General features: G+C 36.4%; 3 protein-coding genes and 2 pseudogenes across 3 annotated transcripts; 4 read left to right on the top strand and 1 right to left on the bottom strand.

Moving 5' to 3' along the window:
* Positions 1-6: 6 nt before the first annotated feature.
* LOC140840603 (glucose-1-phosphate adenylyltransferase large subunit 3, chloroplastic-like) lies at positions 7-2,720 on the bottom strand (annotated as a pseudogene).
* Positions 2,721-6,069: 3,349 nt separating this feature from the next.
* On the top strand, positions 6,070-8,286 carry LOC140841835 (very-long-chain (3R)-3-hydroxyacyl-CoA dehydratase PASTICCINO 2-like). The gene is made up of 2 exons (XM_073209538.1): positions 6,070-6,829; positions 8,079-8,286. Exon 1 carries the CDS (start codon positions 6,138-6,140, stop codon positions 6,801-6,803), a length of 666 nt encoding a protein of 221 aa, XP_073065639.1. The 5' UTR covers positions 6,070-6,137; the 3' UTR covers positions 6,804-6,829; positions 8,079-8,286.
* Positions 8,287-11,832: 3,546 nt separating this feature from the next.
* Positions 11,833-14,167, top strand: LOC140841834 (AAA-ATPase At3g50940-like). Its single transcript, XM_073209537.1, has 2 exons — positions 11,833-13,070; positions 13,236-14,167. The coding sequence occupies exons 1-2, from the start codon at positions 12,054-12,056 to the stop codon at positions 13,905-13,907; spliced, it is 1,689 nt and encodes a 562-aa protein (XP_073065638.1). The 5' UTR covers positions 11,833-12,053; the 3' UTR covers positions 13,908-14,167.
* Positions 14,168-14,398: 231 nt separating this feature from the next.
* On the top strand, positions 14,399-15,919 carry LOC140840919 (protein HYPER-SENSITIVITY-RELATED 4-like; annotated as a pseudogene).
* Positions 15,920-16,175: 256 nt separating this feature from the next.
* Positions 16,176-17,071, top strand: LOC140840918 (uncharacterized). Its single transcript, XM_073208070.1, has 2 exons — positions 16,176-16,948; positions 17,041-17,071. Exons 1-2 carry the CDS (start codon positions 16,176-16,178, stop codon positions 17,069-17,071), a joined length of 804 nt encoding a protein of 267 aa, XP_073064171.1.
* Positions 17,072-19,197: the final 2,126 nt, after the last annotated feature.

Here is a 19,197-nt window from a genome sequence, read left to right as displayed (position 1 = left end):
ACGAGGGTATGATTTCAGAACCAAAGTCATTTGAAGTCGGGTATCTCCACCTCAGGAGATTCAACAATATTTCTTTCCTGAATGCATACACTCCCATCGAAGCAAGGTATGGAGATTTTGCAGCGTCAATTGAAGACAATCCTATTAAATTACCATCTATTTGCTGCAGGAAGATGGAAAGAAAACAAAATTAATTTTCCAAAACTAGTCATATAGATGATTTAAAATGTTTTGATTGCACATTTCTTTTAAAGCCAACGTGTAGCCAAGAATTTAAAGCTCACATAGTAAGCAGTACCATACCATATCTTTCTTGTCAGCACCTTTAGGTTTCTCAGAAAATTGAGTTATCTGACCCCAGCTATCGATCTTCACCAGTCCAAATTCCGATGCTCGGCTGAGAGATTAATTGGGTCGAATGCAAATCTGTTCATAAGTATAATAAAATTGTACAAAAGATGGAAACAAACCTGTCACCAACTGGTACACATGAAAGTGTAAGATCAGCATTTCTGTCAAGGTGGCTTCGTGTTTTAGCATTTTCAAGATATTTAGCTACCTTATATCATGGAAACACACAAACATTCGACATTCGAAACTGTACACATATGAGATTGTGTTTGTGTGCGTGTGTGTGTATGTGCTTGCCTGAACAAAGTCCATATAGTCCATTCGATAAAGATGATCCCCAGATAGTATTACTATGTGCTCGATATCTTTCACCTTGGCATCCTGCGAGAATAACCAGTTTCAACAAGCAACGAGAGTTCCATAAACCAACTTAAGAAAAATAAATAGCAATATGAAGACAATACTGGATACGTTAAAATTCCTGAGGATTGACCTCAAATAGCCATAGAAATTGCCTAACAGCATCAGCAGTTTCCCTGAAACCACTGCTTCCCCATTTCTCCTGTTGTTTGTGTCGCGGCCAAGACCTACATCCATTAAGAATTCAACTATTACTGCCAAGTTAGGGGAATATTCATGCACGAACAGTTAGCTTGAAAAATACTTTATTAAATAGGGGTCGTTTTCAATGATGTTCCAAAGAGTAGTAGGAAAACCTTAAAACCAGAGTTTATGTCCTTAGGATTTCGGCTTTAAAGAGCACTCCAAACAAGTAAAACCCAATGACATATAACCATTTATACTAAACACCCCTTTTTTAACACTTTTTTAGAAGCTGTTCTCCTTCTAAACACACTCGTATTTATATAGGTTTCGATCACCTCAACGCATCCATCACTGAAGCTGATACCATTCCCAGTATATGTACGAGAGATGTGGCGATTGAGAGAGGCAGAATTGAACTGTGTAAGCACGAATATCTTGTTAATGCCACTGTTGATGCAGTTGCTCATTGGGATGTCTATTAGCCTATAGCATCCTCCTAGTGGAACCTGCATTTGTATCACACAAGGATGTCATATACTGACAACTCGTGGAATCAAGCTGGATAACCTAATTCATACAGCCACAAATCGTAATCTGGACGATTTGGTTCAAACTACAACACCAGGTGAAAAATGAATGAATTGGGGTTCAATTACCGTCTCACCCCGACTCCACGGTTCGGTAACAAATAATTCTCATGCCACGAGCCTATTTAGTGTTCTAATGGAGGAGCGAGATATGACAAGTTGATGGTTAATCTTGTTTTTATTCGTGAAAAACTACACGTTGTCGTTGATCATCGAATTATTTTCATTTCAGAGGTAAATATCATCCTATTCTAGCAAACAAAAAGCTGCATGATAGGAAGATTAACTACTACTTAGCATCTTGTGCTTGACAAAATTGTTATAGAAAAAGGATTAAAAATTTAATCAACGTCTCTCAAAACTGATGACACGAAACCACACGGTATCCTGTCATTTATGCCACGCTTTTACAAGAAAAATAACAAAAGATTTAACAAATCAAATTCCCCTGTACCCAGAGATGCTCATTCGATGTGTAATTTAGACATGATCAAGAAAATATTTGATTCTCACAGCTGGTGTTGCTGCTCTGGTTGTGAGGGGGAAAAGCTGCGTGCCCGCACCTCCTCCGAGAATAACGGCTGCCACATTTTCGGATTCGCCCTTCGTCTCTCAAACCTTGGTGACTGAATCGTCTGAAACGTAATTATCTTATTAAACTAAAATAATGACTCAATATTTTCAAATTTGCAACAAAGTCGGGCATATGTCAGGAAAAAAAGTGATCAAAATGAAACAAATTGGAGGTTGAATGGAATAGTTACCGCTGTTTCTTGGCTGTTTTCTCTGGTGAGAACAGAGTAAGCAACCCCATGTTTAACTTTCCTCCCATTTTTCCCAAGACTCGAACTTTTTCCAAATTTATCAACCCATATACAGTTATGTAAACTCCCTTTTATTTTCTCCCCAAAAAATCCATTTTCTCCGTTGCAAATCTCACTTCTACAAGCTGTAGCCAAATGGGATTTCAGCGTAAATGTTGCAGAGCAAGTATCCATCAGGTTTTACACACAGATCAATAATTTGAAGACGCGAAAATATTGAAAAAGAAAGTGAAGGAAGTTGCAATAACAAGAAAGTGGGGAGATCTTAACGATTATGGGCTCAGAGATCTCGCGGAGAAGATGCATGAAATATCACTGAAATGGAGGTGGCCGCTTTTATCGAGAAAACTTGCAGAGTTACTATTTATACCGTGACAAATGGCTCTCCGTATGGAAGAAAATGCATAAAAAATCTGTCACAAACACATGCAAAGAGTCTGTGTTTTATTGTGATTGGGAAGTTGATAGGGAGAGCTTGGATTCTGGTCATCGTCCACGTCGCAAGGGTGCTGCAGCAGTTGAAGAACTGGGACCGGACACATGTCCAATTCGTAATATTTTATTTTAAATGTCTAGAAATGTGCGCATATAACGTACCAAAGTCTTTCGGATTATATTAGGTTTAATTTTTTTAATCGGTTAATTAATTGAATTTATAGATTGAAAAGCTTATATTATATAAAAGACTATGTCCATATCCAAAAATTTCAAAACTATTTGATAAAATATAAGAATTTAAATACAGAGTTATCCACTCCTTTAAAAAGAATTTATATGAGTCATTGAAAAGAAGACGTGGAAAGTAGAAATCATAAATAAATTCATTAGGTCATCTCCAACTCAAAATTTATTTTAAAATAATGTAATTTCTGCACCAAATACAATATTTATCTTCAACTCATCTAATTCAAATCTTCCTCTAAAAAAAAAATATTCTCGCAAAATTTTTTTATTTGATTCATTTAATTTTTTCTTTATTAGTTATTGAGAAGCACGGCGGAAGGTGGGCGCCGGTTATAGTCCAAATTGAGGCTTAGAGTCGTGCTGATGAGCTTACTGCTATACCTGACTATCAATCTCCTAAAATACATATTTTCTTGAATACGGTATTATAAATATGTTTTCTTGAATTTGGTTGCTCTTTATTAGTTGATTTCAATGTTTCACTTTGGATTTTGGGAAGAGATGGGGAATAACGAACATCATTTGGTTTTTATTAAAGAAATTATAGCTCGGATAAATTTAAATTAATTCTGGCTCCGCCATTTCTCATTCTCCCTAACTAAATTAAATATTGAAGTCTTCCCTCAAGCTTGCTAATGCATGCAATAGCATTATATAAGGCTAAAGATACAATCTGAAGATCAAATGTGATCGAAAGTTCCTGATTGTAGAAGTTGCGAACAAAGACAATAAAAAATATAAACAAACAGTGCAATGAAAATAAATAACTAACATTATTTGGCAGGATTACCCAAAAACTGGACTAGATAGATGATCGAGATATTGGGTACTAGGAAAAATAGAGAACGAAAGAAGGAGACGAGAGAACATATACACACCCATCCCAAGAGCAGAAAGCTCGATATCCTTGTAGTACTATTGCTAGAGACGGAGCGTGGGTGGGCGCAGGTGCCCTCCCATCTCAACTATTTTTTCCATATGTTGTTTTGGGGGGTGGGTGGCTAGGTTGAAGCCACTTGGCCCACTAATTTTTTTAATAGTTATATTTACAAAATATTTATTTCAAAATAAAATTCAAATATTATTCAGTTTTCCTATTAATTGTTTTAATTTCATATTTTAAATTAGAATTGAAAATTTATGATCTCAAATTCTAAATTAAAATTAAAAAAATTCAAGTCTAAAATCATGTATTAATTTTCCCTATTAACTATCATACCTCATGATATAGGTTTCGCCCACTTTGGACAGTCTGAAAGAAGTCGATCCCAATATTCAGGTAGTCCTGGCCTGGCGACCTCTCGAGCCGACCTCCTAGCAAGGTCTTCTCCAACATCTAGTACATAGTATAACAGCGATTGAGAAAGTCTTAGTCGACCTCCCGAGGCAAGCTCCAACATCTAGTAACTGATTTGTAACAATATTTTCATTTTTTTTTCTGTTATTTTTGTTTTCAATTTGAAATCCATGAATCATAAAAATAAAATTGCATACTTTTGTGGAGTATGTAAATATATAGTGCTAGATTATTTATAATATTGACAAAAACTTATGTGAGACGGTCTCACGTAAGGATGTGCGGTATACCGTACCGAAAATATCGGTATGAAATGTTTCCATACCGATACCGCACATTCGGTATACCGCACATTCGATATACCGAATTTTCGATATGAAAAAAATTCATACCGATACCGTACCGACACCGAAAATTTTGTCGATATACCGAACTTAAATTTAAAATAATAATAATAATAAATTATATACCGAAATACCGAAAAAAAAATATTCTGTACCGAAATTTTCGATTTCCCGATTTTTTCGATAAGTTCGGTATTTTTTTGGGTACGATTTTTCGATATTTCGGTATTTCTTCCCACCCCTAGTCTCACGGGTCGTATTTTGTAATACAGATCTTTAATTTGGGTTATCGATGAAAAAATATTATTTTTATTCTAATAGTATCATTTTTATTGTGAATATCGTTAGTGTTGACTCGTCTCACAAAAGACCTACTCTTGTATATTTACTCTTGATCTGACATAATATAATTAGTACACACCGATCAGGTAGTGAAAATCACTCGTCCTTAACTAAGTGATATAAATTTTGTTGGTTGAAATCATATCGGTTACACTTTAATGAGTGAATTCACATCTAAATTGATTAGATTCATGAACGCAAATGACACCATCAAGTCTATAATCACCATTTATTATTTTTTTTAAAGGTAAGATGTACATCTTTGTCTATAGTTATTGCTTCACTAGAGCAGTTTCTTTTGTTCAAATATGATATTAATTCTTACAAATGTGCTATTTTGATCGCTTAATTGGTAATAAATTGGTGGCAAAAACTTGTGTGAGACGATCTCACGGGTTGTTTTTGTGAGACGGATCTCTTATTTGGGTCACCCATGAAAAAGTATCATTTTTTATGCTGAGAGTATTACTTTTTATTGTGAATATGGATATGGTTGGCCCGTCTCACGGATTATGACCCGTGAGACGGTCTCACATGAGACTCACTCTAAATTGGTGTAGAAAAAGCCACAACTTATTTTAGTGAGTAATTTCTTGCTAAGTATGAGTAAACTATAGTGCAAAGAAGTGTATGTTAAATCCAAAAATACAGAGATTTTGGACTGCGATTAGTGACGGTTTTTGTGAAAATCATTTATAAAAATTTGGACGGCTTGCAAAACACCGTTGCTAGACCAGTCCTGTTCAATTGGAACATGAGTAAACCATTGGAAAATTAACCCTTGCTATTGTAGAAACTTATATTCTAAAATAATATGATTGTGTTCTCAGGTCTCACAGACTAAATATCCAGAGAAAAAATTTGTTAATTTTTTTAAATTGATATTCGATTTAAAATTTCCATATATTAAATTTTAAAATATTTATTTGTATTTCTTAAAAAATAAATAAAAACAAAAATTTAGACATGTGCTTGTATACTGAAGTAGCAGATAGGTCAGCTGTGGATGAAGGCCCAACGCCCAGTAGTTGAACCGTTCACCTAAATCTATTAATTACATTCTTTTATTATTATTATTATTACTATTTATTTATTTTTGCTAACTTCCTTTTATTAATTATATACCCCATCCCATTCTCCTTCCAAATTAATCCCAATTCCGATGGCCGGAATCCACGCCACCGCCCGCCGAGTGTACCTCACCCTATACAACTGGATTTTATTCTCTGGCTGGCTCCAAGTATTCTACCTCACACTCATCACCCTCAAAAAATCCGGCCACCAATCCGTATACTCGGCCGTCGAGACCCCGCTCCTGCTAGCTCAGTCCGCCGCCGTCATCGAAATTCTTCACAGCTTGATCGGACTGGTCAGATCTCCGGTTAGCGCCACGCTTCCCCAGGTCAGCTCCAGGTTGTACGTCACATGGGGTATTCTGTACAGCTTCCCTGAGATCCGAAGCCATATCCTGGTCTCATCATTGGTGATAAGCTGGTCGATCACTGAAATCATCCGATACTCTTTCTTCGGATTGAAAGAGGCATTCGGGTCGGCTCCGGGTTGGCTGCTTTGGCTCAGGTACAGCACTTTTCTTGCACTTTACCCCTCTGGAATCACAAGTGAAGTGGGTTTGATCTACAGTGCGTTACCGTATATGCTGGAAACTGAGAAATACAGCTTGAGAATGCCTAATAAATGGAATTTCTCGTTTGACTATTATTACAATGCCATGTTGATTTTGGGAATTTACGCTCCGGGGAGTCCCCATTTGTACGGATATATGCTTGGGCAGAGGAAGAAGGCTCTCTCCAAGGCTAAACGAGAGTGAGGTGTACCAGATTCAAGGCGACGACGGTACTGTTATTTTTAATCGTTACTGTTCAATGTAAATATGCCGAATATTTTTTTTTCAAAAATGGCATTTAGTTGGGTTTCCTCGTCTGGTTCTGGTATGAAATTTGCTGAAATGAGCAGCAAAATTACCTGCTGTAACTACTCTACCTTGTGACAGGGATGTAATGAACCAAACGTTTTGCAAGCTATTCGAAGCTCGATTCGATAAAAGCTCGTTTGAGTTTGTTTGTTAATCATATCAAACCAAGCCCAAGCTCGATTTTGAGCTCGAAAATTTAATCAAACCAAGCTCAAGCCTAAGGATATTCGGCTCGTGAGCTCGCAAACATGTTTGATAATAGGCTCGCGAGCTCGAGCTCGAGCTCGGCTCGTTTAGGTGGCTCGCAAACATGATTTTGGAATGTTCAATAATATACTTATTTATGTTTTTTTTGCTCTGATTTCTGTCGTTTTGGTTATTTATGAATGAATTTATATTTTTATGTCTGATTTAAATTTAGTTTATAGATATATTTAATTTTTAACAATCTCGATTCAAACTCAAACTCGAGCTCAATTCTATGCTAATCGAGCTCGAAAACGAGACGAGTTCAAGCCAGGCTTGTTAAACGAGCTATTAATGAATTAAGCTCGAGTCTGGCTTGATTAACATGCTAAACGAGCTTTTAACGAGCCGAGCTCGAGCTTTTAACGAGCTCAGTAATTTCAATACAAACCAAGCTCGAGCCTGATAATAGAAGCTCGAATCGAGCTCGAGCCTCAAACAGTTTTAAGCAAACCAAGCTCAAGTCTGATACTGTTTGGTTTGGTTTGGATCGTTTACATCCCTACCTTCTGGTTTATGATCTATACAAATAGACAATAGTTGCTGGAAATGTGTTTCTTCATGTGAAAATGTATCCGTCTACGTTCTATTTCACACCATCAACGTTTCATCCAAATTTGTTTTAGTGGTTTCTTGTTTCAATCAATCGATGACATTCACTTCTTGTTTAAAATTTTAGCTTCATGCTTTCATGCATTAAATCACTTCCAAGATTTGCTTTTCTTTGATAGATAAGATAACCATGACTCTATAAATTGTCGTATCTATCAATTATGAGTTCTTTCTGTCAACTTTTGGATGCATTGTGATGTAATCACTTTGTATGACATAATCTGGTATTGTCATCAGAGGATGCGTATATATGGACATGAATGATCTTGAACGATACGATGATAATCGATTTGATCCTGTGTTTACTCGCAGATTCGTATGGTGTGAGCTCTTTCTGGGCAGCAGGTATACAACAGGGCCACTCGTGGTTGTGTCATAATTTGGACAGAGCTTTGAATTAGTTTTACAATTCAGATTTCTTTTAATTTTCGAGGACGTTATCTGTTGTATTTCACCACTACAATGTTTCGGCTTAAGCTGCTGCAATTGTTGTACCTCGTATGAACTCTTTTGGCCTTTTTCATTTCGAGCTTTTTAAAAGAGTGACTATAGAGTAAACCGGACAATCTGAAAATGGATACTGCTCGAGTTGATATTTGGATCATGAGTAGGTCTCATGTGAGACGGTCTCACGGATCTTACCGTGAGACTGGTCAACCATACCCATATTCACAATAAAAAGTAATACTCTTAGCATAAAAAGTAATACTTATTCATGGATGACCCAAATAAGAGATTCGTCTCACAAATATGACCCGTGAGACCGTCTCATACAAGTTTTTGCCCTGGATCATCTACTGTATTGAAAATACAGCATTTGATGTTGTGCACTTTTTACTTTTTACACGAGATGATCACAGATCCCTCGAGTTGGTAGGATGTGATCTACTAAGGTAGAAAGAAGAGAAAATGGCACAAGCTATAAGGTGAGGAGGAAATATTTCTTTTTTTTTTTTTTTGAAATGAGGAGGAAATATTTTAGATAAAATAGAGAAAATGGCAATTAAGATGTAAATTCAAGTTTATTTTAGCGTGATTTTATTAAATTTGAAAGAAAAATATTTTATATTTTAACCGGTTCGATCGGTCCGGTCAGAACATTCATATAAATCGTTTTTATAGTCCAATCAATCAGAACCGTTTGACCGATCCGACTGGTTTATCTATTTTACTTTATTTTTTTAACGAAAATATTTTTATATTTAAAATTTTATTTTTTATTATATATATGATTATTTAGATTTTGAAAAAATATTGTTTTAGTAATATTAGACATTATTTTGATTTACTTATTTTTAAATATATATATATATATATAATTATATTTGATTATAATTTATATGTATGTTGTTTAGATTTTAAATTTGGATAAATATATTTTTTTAATTATCTATATGTACAGTTAAGATCTTAAAATTTAAAATATATTATTTACCTCAATACATTATTATTTTATAGAATGTAACGGTTTTTTGACCAGTTGAATATTTTTAAAGTAAATCGGATCGATCACTATTCTGATTATGAAAAACAATGTATACAAGTTAATCAGAAAATAATATTGAGTGTGGCCTTTTCATTGATTCCTTTCCTTTTCATGTCTTTTGGCCAAACATTTTCCATGAATCTAAGTTGGTTAAGGCACCTCGAGCATCAAACCAACACCTCAAACCAGTGTAAGTTGGTAATGACACCCAACACAAAGTCCGACACAAAACCAGCGTATCATACTTGGCCGTAAGCATAGAACCATCTAATTACTAAAACAATTTTCATACAAGATAAGTTTTCTTTTAAAAATTCAATTTTTACATACACTAAAAGTAAATTTAAACTTCTTATACAAATAAAAGTTAAGAAATTTTCCTTCAACATAAGATTCAAACATTTAACGTAAGCATAAAAATAATGAACAAACCTCTTTTAAAAAACAATTTTGACGCTAGATTTAGATAAATTCCACTCATATATAATATAAAACAATCGGTGTAAAAATCTCATTATAAACTTTAAATTCGGGATACAAACTATATTCAAAAGGACAAAAATTGGTGTGAGGCGGTCTCAACGTGTCGCAATTTGTGAGAAAAATCTCTTATTTCGATCATCTATGAAACCATATTACTTTTTATGCTAACATGATTACTTTTTATGTGAATATCAGTAGGGTTGACTCGTCTCGCAGGTAAAGATTCACGAGATCGTCTCACAAAAGACATACTCATTCAAAAATACTGTATGGACCCCGTATCACGCTGCACGACATATAAACAAAACAACACAAGTTTTGTTTATTTTTTTAAAAAAAATTTGAAAATGTGGTTTACGTAGGTTTTAAACTCGATAGTGTCAAAATTTAGACGATAGTTGTCACTAAGCCTTGAACGTTTTTCATAAAACATTTATAAAGCATTTGGAATTTGAATTTAATAATTACAATAATGTATTTAATCAAAATATTAAACATTCATAGACCAGCGTAGGGATCCACTAGTACATAAAGACTATTATAATTTTATTTTTTTTAACTATCTTAGTTTTTATGTGCAAATATCAAAACGAACTTTTAAGGTGAAAGATCAAATAATCTAAAAATTAATGATGAAGTGAAGTAACATAAGGATCGAAAGAATGTAACTATATAATATTACAAATTGTATATTTTGTTAGACGGTTAAATTTTAAGCACTCTTAATTTTTTATGCTATCAATCATATTAGTTGTTGATTTATTTGACTATAATGAGCAATACATTTATTATAAAATATGAATATAGTTGTTTTTTTTTTTTTGTTTTTTCTCTTCAAATTTTGGTGGGTTCGCTCGTCTAACGCACAATTAGAGTTTTTTCCAACCCGCAAAATTGGTTGCCGACAGCGCCCGCCCCGGTCGATGTCGGGCTGACCCGTTTTGACATTTATATTTTTAAGTTCTTCCAAACACCGGATAATAATAATAATAATAATAATAATAATAATAATAATAATAATAATAAAATACATGTATTATTGAATATACATTAAATGCGTTAAATTTAAACGAGAATATTGCAAAATAAAAAATAGTTACTCAAAAAAGTAGGACCGACGAAGAAATACTCGAAGATTGTGAAGGGTGACTAAGATTCTTGGTCATCCACCAAGGAAGAACAAGAACCCTTTGTAAATGTCTACAAAAGTATAAAAATAATAAATCTAAATTCTCTTATGTAACCATACTTTATTTATTTAAGTAAAATCAATGGACCTCACTCTGAATCTGGTCGCCATTTTAAATAATTTATAATCCTATTTTATTATAATGTTGACTTTTAGCCCCTAATATGATCCAATTAGTCATCAATTCCCTCCCCCCCCACCTAATTAACGCGAATTGAATAATTCAACATTCTAGTAGGGACAATTAAACAAGACAAAACAATGTGAAAATTTACAGGAAATAGAAGGAAAACATCCAAACCTGTCATTTTCTTTCCATCCAATCCTCGGTTTCAACTGCTCAAATATCAACTGTCCCAATCCACACTGTGGAAAAAATAAAGTAGAATCGATCGCAAGGAATTCTGTTAGGAATCAGAGATAATTTCTTTGTCATTATTGCTATTTGAAACGTATCAATATGGCTAGAAACTTGTTATAAGGGCATTTTGAGGACTAAAGAGCTAGGAGTATCGATTAGGCAAAAAAAAAACTCGTTGCGAATTAAATAGTATTCAAATATGTGTTATTCAACTCGATATGAAATGAAAATATTGAAAATGTCATTACTTTTAGTTAAAATTATTATTCAGCCTCAACGTATAGGATGGGAGTGGACCACTTCCCATTTCCTGGAAAGAGGCTCGTTCAAACAATGTCGCAAGGCCTTGTGGAATCAGAGGTCAATCTTTGAGTCAATCAAATATGTATATTATACGAAACGCGAAAGGAAGATTCCTCAAACGCAATTAAAGTACTTTTTGACAAAAATTTTTTAAAAAAAAGATGAAAAAGACCTTCTTGCCAGATTTTCTGATAACAATGTAATAGAACTTCGAGCTATAAATTATACCTACCCTCCATTTGCCACTGGCTCATCTCATTTCCTACAATACAAAGCCTCCTTGAATTCAAGAACTCTGCCAATTCCTTATATCTATACATTCATAAGTCCGTTTCTCAAATTTCATTCTTGATTCTGATCTACAAAGAATCAACTCAAGAATCCCACATCAAAAAATTCCTAGAATCAGAAGTTTCACCATAAATTATTTTTAAAAAATCAAGCACTTGAAAACCCAAAGACAGAATGTTTTCGAAGATCGAATTACCTTCGGTAAAAACATTGGTCTCAACTGCTGCTTCAGTCGCGGCCACGGCCATGTTAATCCGATCAGTAACCAAAGACGTCGTACCTCCCGATCTCAGTCAGTATATCTACACCAAATTCCACAATTTTTTCGCAACATTCAGCAATGACATGACCATAACTATCGAGGAATTCGACGGCATAGCGAGAAACCAGCTTTTCACAGATGCAGAAATTTACTTGGGCACGAAAATTAGCCCCTCCACCAAGAGATTCAAAGCATCAATCCCTGAGAAAGAGCAGAATATCCAAATTTCAATGGGAGGAAACGAAGATCTCATCGATACGTTTCATGGTTTGCAACTGAAATGGAGAGTAATTCATCAACAAAATCAACCTCGACGTGTTCAATACGATGACTATCATTCCACCATGCAAGTTGAATATAAATACTTGGAGTTAACCTTTCACAAGAAGCACAGAAACAAGGTTCTTGATGAATACTTACCTTATATTGTGGAAAGATCGAAAGTTGCAAAGCAAGAAAAAAGGACCCTGAAACTGCACACTTTGAAAAATGATGGGGTTCATCATTATCCACCTAAAACTCCATGGCAGTCTGTGAATCTTGATCATCCAGCAACTTTGGAAACTTTGGCAATGGATGATGATCTGAAGAACATGATAATTGATGATCTTGAAAGGTTTGTTAAGAGGAAAGATTTTTACAGGAAAGTGGGGAAGGCGTGGAAAAGAGGGTACTTGTTGTTTGGGCCTCCGGGGACCGGAAAATCTAGCTTGATTGCTGCAATGGCCAACTATCTGAAATTTGATGTTTATGACTTGGAGCTGACTGATCTACGGTCCAATTCGGATCTGAGGAGATTGCTGCTTTGGACTGCAAATAGATCCATACTTGTGGTGGAGGATATCGATGCGTCAATAGATCTGTCCGAAAGGAAAACAATGCAGCCTCAAAGAAGGTTTTCTTATCATGATCAAATTCAAGAACCAAAGGCCAGTTTTAACCACTTCCACATCGAAATTTGTAAATAAATTATCGGTTTTTATAATCATACTATGATTTTTTTTTATTGCTTTAGCTATCCAAGGAATTGCTTTTTGCTATTCAAGATAATCTGTCCCAGCAGAAAAACTTATATTTAGTGTTCTATGCTGCAGGTTACCTTGTCAGGATTGCTGAATTTCACAGATGGGTTGTGGTCGAGCTGTGGAGATGAAAGGATCATCATATTCACCACGAACCACATTGAAAAGCTAGATGCAGCCTTGTTACGCCCTGGACGTATGGACGTGCACATCCACATGTCATATTGCACACCTCGTGGCTTGAAAATGCTTGCCACCAACTATCTTGGAGACGTGGACCACCCCCTATTATCTGGGGCAGAGGAATTGACAAGGGAAACTAAAGTGACTCCTGCCGAAGTGGCGGAGCAGTTGTTGAAGAGCGACGATCCTGGCTGTGCCCTTCAAGGCTTGATTGAGTTCTTGGAGCACAAGAAAGAAAGTGACAAACTTAAAGCGGAAAATCTGGAAGAGACTAAAAAAGAAGCTGTACAAATAGCGGAAGAAAATGAGGATGACAATGAAGTGCTGACGAATGATGAAGGCCAGAATGGGCTCAAAGTGATGACAAAGATGACTCCTGCAGAAGCGAAGGATCAAGTTCTGAAGAATGATGAAGCCATGAAAGCTTTGAAGGTTTTGATCGGACTTCTTGGAGGTGAAAATGGGATCAAAGATGTCAAAGATTCCGATTCAGGTTTTCGCGCATCTGAAGTAGTGTGTGCGCCAGAATCCGGGAAAGGAGAAGAGACTAATGCCGAGTGATTTGAAGGGACCATATAGTACCATATTAAGGCATAACTAGTTAACCTATCTATGCATTAAGGACCATCTATTTCGTTCATTCGTAAAACGATTGGTTTCCCAGAAAGAAATATGCGATAAATTTATGTCATGTAATATACTCCATAACTACACTGACAAGAAGTCAAATTGTTTCATGCTTGAGACTTTATAGTTTATTTGGTTGTACTTCATATTAATCCAACAAATAAGGTTCAATATTGTTATTTATTTAATTAATATTTATGTATTTCAAATCAAATGAAGAATTTTTTTTAAAAAAATAAGGATAAAATGAATACTTCCTATTTGAGTTGTCAGTGGTTTTTTTAAGAAAGAATTATATATGATTAAATTTTACCGCAGCAATGTTTTGGTGTAAGCTGCTGCAATTGTTACCTGTTTATGAACTTTCTTCGTCTTTTCAGTTTGACTGACGTAGTTATTTGAAATTGGGGTATTGAGAGGGCGGATAAAAAGCCATAGACAACTTTCAATGGGGAATTTTACTTGGGCACGAGAACCAGTCCCTCCACCAAGAGATTCAAAGCATCAATCCCCGAGACAGCAGAATATCCAACTTTCAATGGGGAAACGAAGATCTCATCGATATGTTTCATGGTTTGCAACTGAAATGGAGAGTAGTCCATCAACAAAATCAACCTCGACGTGTTCCATACGATGGCTATCATTGCACCATGCAAGTTGAATTTAAATACTTGGAGCTAACCTTTCACAAGAAGCACAAAAACAAGGTTCTTGATGAATACTTACTTTATAATGTGGAAAGATCAAAGTTGCAGAGCAAGAAAAAAGGGCCTTGAAACTGCACACCTTGAAAAATGATGGGGTTCATCATTATCCAACTAAAACTCCATGGCAATCTGTGAATCTTGATCATCCAGCAACTTTGGAAACTTTAGCAATGGATGATGATCTGAAGAACGTGATAATTGATGATCTTGATAGGTTTGTTAAGAGGAAAGATTTTTACAGGAAAGCAGGGAAGGCGTGGAAAAGAGGGTACTTGTTGTTTGGGCCTCCGGTGACAGGAAAATCGAGCTAAATTGATTGCTGCAATGGCCAATTATCTGAAATTTGATGTTTATGACTTGGAATTGAGTGATCTACGATCCAAATTGAGTCTGAGGAGATTGCTACTTTTGACTGCAAATCGATCCATACTAGTAGTGGAGGATATCGATGCATCGGTTGATCTGTCCTAAAGGAAAACAATGCAGCCTCAAAGAATGGTTTCTAATCATGATCAAATGAAAGAACCGAAGGCAAGTTTTCCGGACTACCACATAGAAAGTTGTAAATAAATTGTGGATTTTTATAATCATACTATGATTTTTTATTGCTTTTAGCTATCCATGATAATCTGTCTCACAAGAAAAACTTATCTTTAATGCTCCATACTGCAGGTAACCTTGTTAGGATTGCTGAATTCAACAGATGGGTTGTGGTCGTGCTGTGGATGAAAAGGATCATCATATTCAACACGAACCACATTGATAAGCGAGGTGCAGCCTTGTTACACCCTGGACGTATGGACGTGCACATCCACATGTCATACTGCACGTCTCGCAGCCTCAAAATGCTCGCCACCAACTATCTTGGAGACGGGGATCACCCTTTGTTATCTGGGGCAGAGGAACTGATAGGTGAAACTAAAGTGATTCATGCCGAAGTGTCGGAGCAGTTGTTAATTAAACATCGACAATCCTGGCCGTGCCCTTCAAGGCCTGATTGAGTTCCTGGAGCACAAGTAAGAAAGTGATAAACTTAAAGGGGAAAATTTGTAAGAGACTAAAAAAGTAGTTGTACAAATAGTGTAGGAAACTGAAGTGGTTAAGAATGATGGAGGCCAAAATGGGCTCAAAGTGTTGACAAAGATGACTCCTGCAGAAGCGAGGTATCAAGTCCTGAAGAAAGATGAAGCCGTGAAAGCTTTGAAGGTTTTGATCGTGTTAAAGGAAGTTGAGCTGTAAAATAGCCATATGATACGTAGTCCATATTAGAGATTATTCTCTAATATTTCTTTCCTTATCTGTATATGATTTAGCTTAATCATAGGCTTTAGAATAGGATCATTGTACATCACCACCAAGTATATATATACTTGTAATGATCATTCGTTGTAATTAATAAGAATAATATTCACCAAATCATTTATTTACATGGTATCAGAGCGTGTATTCTCTGGGCATCAAAACAAAACATAATATTTCTTCCTAGCCGACTTCCATGGGAGACGATAAACCAAGAGGCACGGGTTCAGGAGCAAAATGGGACAATCCCAACCATCAACTTTATCTTCATCATTCGGATCAACCTGGCGCCATTCTTGTGCCACAGTCTTTGGCCGAAGACAATTACAGCACATGGAAACAGTCCATGACCATGGCGTTGACAGTCAAAAACAAGATTGGACTCATAGATGGTTCAATCAATGAGCCAAGTGAAAGAAATTCAGATGAGCACCAACAATGGAATCGCTGCAACAATTTGGTAAAGACTTGGCTACTGGGATCTATGTCTAAAGACATTGCTGGTAGTGTAATCAATTGCAAAAACGCTAGACATATATGGCTGGAATTGCAGGAGAGGTTCTCACAAGTGAACGTGGTTGAGCTATTCAACATCGAAAACGAAATTCATAATTGTGTACAAGGCAGCATGTCTGTGGGATCTTATTTTACCAAACTGAAGGGACTATGGGATCAGCGTGAAGCAATCTGTACTTTTCCTATATGCACTTGTGGATCAATCAAAGAGGTGGCTGCATATCTGGAAACACAGAAAACCATGAAATTTCTCATGGGTCTCAATGAATCATATGCAGGTGTTCGGAGTAATACCTTATTACTGGATCCATTACCCACGGTGAATAAAGCATATTCCCTAGTACTCCGCCATGAGAAACAAGCAGAAGCGACATCCGGAAAGAGTCAAGACCAACCAGAAGCTGCTGTCTTTGCCATAAAGAATCCAAATCGCAAGGCTGAAGATGAGCAAAGGTGCACAAAGTGCAACAGGACAAATCACACCACCAAAAATTGTCGTGCACATCTCAAATGCGATTTTTGCGGATGGAAAGGGCACACTGTAGAATTTTGTCGCAAAAAGAAAGCAGCAACTGAGGATAATTCAACAATTTCGAAGGGAAATCAAGCTGCATATCTAACTGAAAAGAAAGAGACGAGCTTTCCGTTCTCATCTGAGCAGTGCAGGCAAATACTAGAAATGTTGAGATCCAAAACCCCCTCTGCAAATCATGTTAGTAATTGCTCAACCCATGATGAACTTTCAGGTAAAGCTTTTTCACTTATCCTTAATGGAAAAAGGAATACTTGGATCTTTGATAGTGGGTGTACAGACCATATGGTTTATGATCAGAACTTATTTACACATTCGAAGCCTGTCAAAAATCGTACCGTGGAATTGCCAAATGGTTCAATGGCTCAAGTGACTCATATTGGCACAGTAACTCTATCTCCAGATTTAATTCTTGACAATGTCTTATGTATTCCATATTTTCATCTGAATTTAATTTCAATTAACAAGCTGACCCGCAATCCATCTAATATAGCTATTTTCTTCAACAATATTTGCTTTGTCCAGGACCTACGCTCGGGGAAGACGATTGGGACGGGAATTGAACGAGAGGGCCTTTACTATCTCGATCAAGCCAATAAAGGAATGTGTAATCACACCAAAGCCTCAAGTCCGCCCTCTTGGCACCAACGTCTAGGGCATCCATCTTCTAAAGTCACTCCATTATTTAATTCTCCATGTTTCCGAAATAAAGCTTGTAGTACAGACAAATGTTTGATTTGCCCTCTGGCAAAACAAACAAGACTTCCTTTTTCTTCAAGTTCCATCACTACTGAATCTAGTTTTGATTTGATACATGTTGACATTTGGGGTGGTTACAAAGTTGCTTCAATTTCAGGTGCGAAATATTTTCTTACTATCGTTGATGACTATACTAGATGCACATGGGTTTACCTTATGAAACATAAATCAGAAGCTGGAAATCTTTTGGTCAATTTTGTCAACATGGCTGAAAATCAATTCAATTCCAAAGTAAAGATCATTCGTAGTGACAATGGCCCAGAATTCAGACTTGAAACTTTCTATGCAAACAAGGGCATCATTCACCAAACCAGTTGCATCAATACACCACAACAAAATGGTGTCGCTGAACGGAAACACAGACACTTGTTAAATATGGCACGTGCCCTCCTTATTCAAGCTGGTCTTCCTCATCACTTTTGGGGGGATGCCATCCTTACTTCAGCCTATCTCATAAATCGCACACCAACTCCTCTCCTCCAAGGTAAAACCCCATATGAAAGGTTGTTTAACAAAGTCCCAAACTACTCACATTTACGAGTATTTGGTTGTTTGTGTTTTGTTTCCACGCATGCCCAAAACCGTTCAAAATTTGATCCTCGAGCATCACGTTGCATCTTTCTTGGATATCCTTATGGGAAAAAGGGGTATCGTGTTTTCGATATTACTCAGAAAAAGGTATTAGTCTCCAGAGATATCATTTTCCTTGAGAATATTTTTCCTTTCCAAAATTCCAAGGATTCCGCTGCACCACAAAAAGATTCAGAACCCTTGTTCCCAAATCAATATTCAAACCTTGATTTCGAACCTTTATCTGAGTCTTCATCTCATACCAACACCAATGAAACACCACACATTGACATAACCATCAATGAACCTGCTTCTCCCGACATCTCTTCACCAAACATGTCGCCACCATCATCAAATATACCAGCTGTTCCACCACCCCGACGTGGAGGTCGCGCCATTCAAGCTCCACGATATCTACAAGACTTCCATATCGAGATGGCCCTCCCTTCAAGAACTGAACCAACGTCATCCACAAGCTTGGTTCAACATTCAGGTATTGTTCATCCGCTATCCCAATCTTTATCTTATACCAAACTTTCGCAAGCTCATAAAACATATGCTACTAAGCTATCTCTCCACAAAGAACCTGCTAGTTATTCACAGGCTGTCAAAGATCCAAAATGGCGCAAGGCCATGCAACAAGAAATTTCTGCTTTGCAACATAATGGGACTTGGAGTTTAGTAACACTGCCATCTCACAAGCAACCAATCGGCTGCAGATGGGTATACAAAATAAAATTAAAGGCTGATGGGACGGTGGAGAGATACAAAGCACGATTGGTGGCTAAAGGTTACAGTCAAATTGAGGGCATTGATTACAGGGAAACTTTCGCACCTGTGG

This window comes from Primulina eburnea, chromosome 9 (genome assembly GCF_022965805.1).
Source record: "Primulina eburnea isolate SZY01 chromosome 9, ASM2296580v1, whole genome shotgun sequence".
Taxonomy (NCBI): Eukaryota; Viridiplantae; Streptophyta; class Magnoliopsida; order Lamiales; family Gesneriaceae; genus Primulina; species Primulina eburnea.
This window is presented reverse-complemented; position numbering and strand designations above follow the sequence as displayed.